The sequence below is a fragment of the Palaemon carinicauda genome, chromosome 28 (genome assembly GCF_036898095.1).
Source record: "Palaemon carinicauda isolate YSFRI2023 chromosome 28, ASM3689809v2, whole genome shotgun sequence".
Lineage (NCBI taxonomy): Eukaryota > Metazoa > Arthropoda > Malacostraca > Decapoda > Palaemonidae > Palaemon > Palaemon carinicauda.
In genome coordinates this window covers 47,500,610-47,505,609 of record NC_090752.1, presented here as the reverse complement: position 1 = coordinate 47,505,609, position 5,000 = coordinate 47,500,610, and the positions used below count along the sequence as shown (strand labels likewise).

Sequence of the window (5,000 nt, the reverse complement as noted above, 5' to 3'; positions counted from 1 at the left end):
TCCTCTGTCCTCATACACCTGACAATAAGGAGACTACCAAACAATTCTTCTTCACCCAAGGGGTTAACTACTGCACTATAATTGTTCAGAGGGTACTTTCGTCTAGGTAAGGGTAGAAGAAACTCTTTAGCTATGGTTAGCATCTATTCTAGGAGAAGGACACTGTCTTGGGTCTTGGGTTAGAGTTCTCTTACTTGAGGACTACTCGGGTACAATAATCTATCTAATTTCTCTTCCTCTTGTTTTGTTAAAGTTTATATAGTTTATATGGGAAATATTTATTTTGATGTTATTGTTCATAAAATATTTCATTTTTCCTTGTTTTCTTTCCTCACTGGGCTATTTTCCCTGTTGGGGCCCCTGGGCTTATAACACCCCGCTTTTTCGGCTAGGTTTGTAGCTTATCAAGTAATAATAATAATAATAATAATAGTAATAATATATATATATATATATATATATATATATATATATATATATATATATATATGGTTTGTAGCCTATCAAGTAATATATATATATATATATATATATATATATATATATATATATATATATATATAGCCAGGCATGTTGCTCTTTATTATATACAGGAGATATGTGTGTGTGGGGGGTGGGGTGGCTATCCTTGCTATCGTTTGTATGTGTATGTATATGATTCACTTAAAATGTTAAACCAAACTTGTGAGTCGTTCTTTTCACGACTGTAGTTGCCTACATGATCGTCCCATTGGTCACAAAGGAAGGTAATGAGTGGACTAACACACCGTGCCCTCCTAACTCCATCGAGCTATATTTATGACTCTCGAGCGGCAAAATAACAAAGTGAAATAAGCTGATTTTATCTACTGAAAAGACGTGAGCAGGGAATTAAGATACGTGAGGTAAGGAGTGGGGTGGGGGGTGGGGGTTGGAGGGGGGGGGGGGGAATGAGAGGTCTAGTGGGGAGGAAATGCAATTGGTGCATGCGCTACTTCTGTTCTGGTTATGAAATCCTCTTTGGTCGTTCGTGATTACCAGCGCTCCCTTTGACCTGGCTGTAATCTAGCTGTAATTTGACTGTAATTTTGCCGTCCTTTGGCTTTGCGTCACGTGCAGGCAATCACAATTTTCCTCCCTTCAAAATACTGCCGTTGGTGATAGTATCCTTCCTTTCCTGTTCGGGAAGATTATTGAAATTAAAGAGGAAGGTCAAACGCATGTACTGTTGCTATGCCCGGTCGTGATGTAAAGATCGAATCGAAATGAGACTTCAGTTCGCGAATGCACAATTCAACCGTTCGCTTGATTTACTTTAATGATTAATTAGTTAGATGATTCATTTTTATTCTCTCATTGCCTATTTGTGTAGGCTACTCCGTAATGAAAACTGTTTAGAATTACAATGTGAGATTGTAGATTATTGATATTATCTTATTTGTTTTTAATTCCAATAAAATAACTGTTTAGTTATTATAAGATCATATTCCATCACTGCAATGGATTCCATAATTGATCACTCTTGCCATTAAGGCCAGCAATATCATATACCGTTATTGTTGAATGATATATTGACATACATCAATTTTCCTGAGCGGATATTTGCAGACTTAGTATTGCGTGAGTGTACGCGATCCGTCAAATTCTGACGGCTAAACATTTAAATAGTTATGCACACACTCAGATTTGGGATTTCGTGGGAGAGTATGGTTTCGGAGTTTACGCCCCGGGTTATCCCCTCCTACGAGGGTATGACTATTCCCTCTCCCCTTACCCGAGGGACGGGGAAAGACCGAGTAGTTATACGTCTGGCAATGTCGCTGAGCATGACCTGGCTATATATATATATATATATATATATATATATATATATATATATATATATATATATATATATATATATATATACATATATAGCCAGAAACTTGCTCTTTATTATATTGGGGGATATGAATATACATATCTACAGTATATGTATATATTTATATACTATGATGGCTCCCGGGTCTGGGCACCAAAAACATATTATACTATGGCTCGTGTCTGAGAACCAAACATATAATATATGTATTGCGGCTGGCAAGCTAAACAACCTCTCTAGTTCCAAACTCACCTGTTTGCTTTTATATTAAATCTGTTACACTTAGAAATATTAATACCCGAACTTTGAGACAGTTAAATAACTCCCAGATAGCAATATATAAAACACTGAATATCCAAATGTCTCTTAAGTACACTCAAAACAAAACTGTAATTATTATTACGAATATTCAAACAACTCTAACTTCGGTTCAGTAACAGGATAAGAGCGAATATGCATTAAACACTGATGATTGAAATAATACACTCTTTACAAAAATAAATATACTCTATATAAATTACAACACTTTGAAGGAATTTACATCAATCAAATAAATCACTCGAAATATTAAGTCTGAACAAAACTTAGATTAAGACAAAAATGTTACGATCTGAAAATCATATACCCAATTGACTTTAAACATTAAATCTTAATAAACCTTACACTAAGACAAAAAAAAATTCTTATGAAAATTATACAATCACTTGTGTCTCTTAAAATTAAATCTGAATACAATATTTAAGTTTGATACTTAATGATAATAGATAACCAGATCACTATACAAGAACCTATCACCTTCCTACAGGGCCGTTTACAAAAACTCTAAGAGAATTTTTCTGAGTACTCACTATGATTACAAAAACTCGTCATACCAAATCTTCGATATTTCACTGAACACTTTTAAAAAAATACAATGAGCTGCGTGCAAGAAAGAGAGAGAAGGGGAGATGGCTGTCTTAAGACTGGAATTCTCTATCTATGCAACCCTGGGGTCGCCTTTATATATGAAACTTAGCTACTTCGAGAAGATAACAGGAGAGCGAGTACTGGAAGCGTGGGGGTTGGGCTATGGCATTAGAATTACCAAGTATTGCTCTCTCAACACGTATCTACGCAACACCAGACGAACTCTCTCAGTCATCTAGCTCCGCCCACCCTTTGTCCCCGAAATAAAAAAGAAGATAACATTCTAACGCTAGGTTTTTCGTAAATTTTCCAAAGCATATGGCACATTGTGTATTCTCACAAACATGACGCAATACGTCATAAAAAATATAAAAGAACATTACATACCCCCTTGTTCCTATCTTGTATGGTCACATAACACTCTCAAACAGTTTACATAAGACTTCGTAACAAAATTACGTGAAATAAAAGTTAATTCTTGAAAATAACATAAATTTACATATGCTGACTCGAATGTGGAATACAATGAAATTAAGGACGAAAGTCTTATGTAATTTACATGATGAACTTAAATATACACGAGAAGAACTCATCTTAGGAGCTGGCTAACCTCTCTTCAATGCACAAATGAAATATATAAATAAATCATGAATAAACTATTGTAATTACTCTACATTAGACTAGCTTCATAAGAATATGTATATAAATGCATCGATATATATACATACACAGTATATATATATATATATATATATATATATATAGATATGTATATATATATGTATATATATATATATGTGTGTGTGTATATACACACATATATATATATATATATATATATATACACACACACATAATTCAATCATAATCCTCGCATACTAATTATGGAAACTATATTCGGATACCACAAATGACCGAAAGTAAACATGCATCTTGCTTTTTCCAACTATAGTTGTATCTTAGCTTGTAATAATAATAATAATAATAATAATAATAATAATAATGCTGAGGAGCAGCACTTTCATTTGCATGTAAATGCTATAAACAATAACATTTATAATATTAATTGCTATCTTTGCACAGATCAAAATACCTTGATTTATTTATCCACTGTGTATTAGAAAACTAACACGAAAAAAGATGGCAGTAAACACTACTTTTGCATTTCAGGTGACGGAGTACGTGATCATCTACAGAGTCGCACCTCTACGCTCCCTGGAGTCGATCCTACCCCAGCTCTCCGTCATCAGGGGACAGGAGCTGTTCCACGGGTACGCCCTCGTCGTCATGGGCAACACGTACCTCGAGAGGGTGAGTCAAAATTTCCTTCTGCCCTGCGGTTCTCCACCGTTGCTATCGCGAAATGAGGGAGCGAATTAGCGATCAGTCTCGCTTGGGGATAGGGGTGAGTGGTTACTGTTTAGCGCGCTTCGTCTTTGTTCAATAAAGGTGAGAAAACCAAGTGGAATTACGCCTTTAAATATGTCTTGTCGGAGCTTCTTATTTTACGAGAGAAGAATAAAAGAGATGGAGCTGCAAAGGACTAGATAATGTTGAGGGATCATACAGGAGAAAAAATAAATCTGAGTAAGTATTTGATGCCTCTTCCTTCATGATGAAAGAAGACAGACAAAGAAGAACAATAAAGGGAAACAAAATGTGAACAAATGTGTTGATTAAATTCCTCTTCGTCTTATTTCTAAGGCTTGTTATTATTATTATTATTATTATTATTATTATTATTATTATTATTATTATTATTATTATTATTGTTGTTGTTGTTGTCGTGAAACCTTTGCGGTTAACAATAATTATGCATTTCGTCCATTGTAAAGAGAGAGAGAGAGAGAGAGAGAGAGAGAGAGAGAGAGAGAGAGAGAGAGAGAGAGAGAGAGAGACGACCAGCTAGGCGACCTCTCTTTTACTGTGACTAAAATAAGAACAGCAGTACTGTATATTGAATCAATATAGAATGAATGATTATCGTCTTTAAATTATTAGAAAGTGGGAAGCAGTATATCATTGGAGTAAACAATTATTTAGCATATATATATATATATATATATATATATATATATATATATATATATATATATATATTTATTTATTCTGAGTGGGGATACCTTAACGTGATGGAAGGGTTTGTGTATTGCCATGATCAGCAAAGCTGTACTAGTCAGGGCCATCCATACTAGGTTGGTTTGCTGTGAGCGATTAGTCTAAAGTTTCCTACCGTCACCAATCTTGCAGTGGC

At 34.5% G+C, this 5,000-nt stretch overlaps 1 protein-coding gene across 5 annotated transcripts in view; it reads left to right on the top strand.

Annotated features, from left to right (window-relative positions):
• LOC137621565 (insulin receptor-like) overlaps nucleotides 1–5,000 on the top strand; it is a 72,148-nt gene that overhangs the window by 25,424 nt on the left and 41,724 nt on the right. For all 5 annotated transcript variants that reach the window (XM_068351963.1, XM_068351962.1, XM_068351961.1 and 2 more), the window contains exon 3: nucleotides 3,917–4,057. In XM_068351963.1, the coding sequence (XP_068208064.1) occupies nucleotides 3,917–4,057 (141 nt within the window). The remainder of the gene's footprint in view (nucleotides 1–3,916; nucleotides 4,058–5,000) is intronic.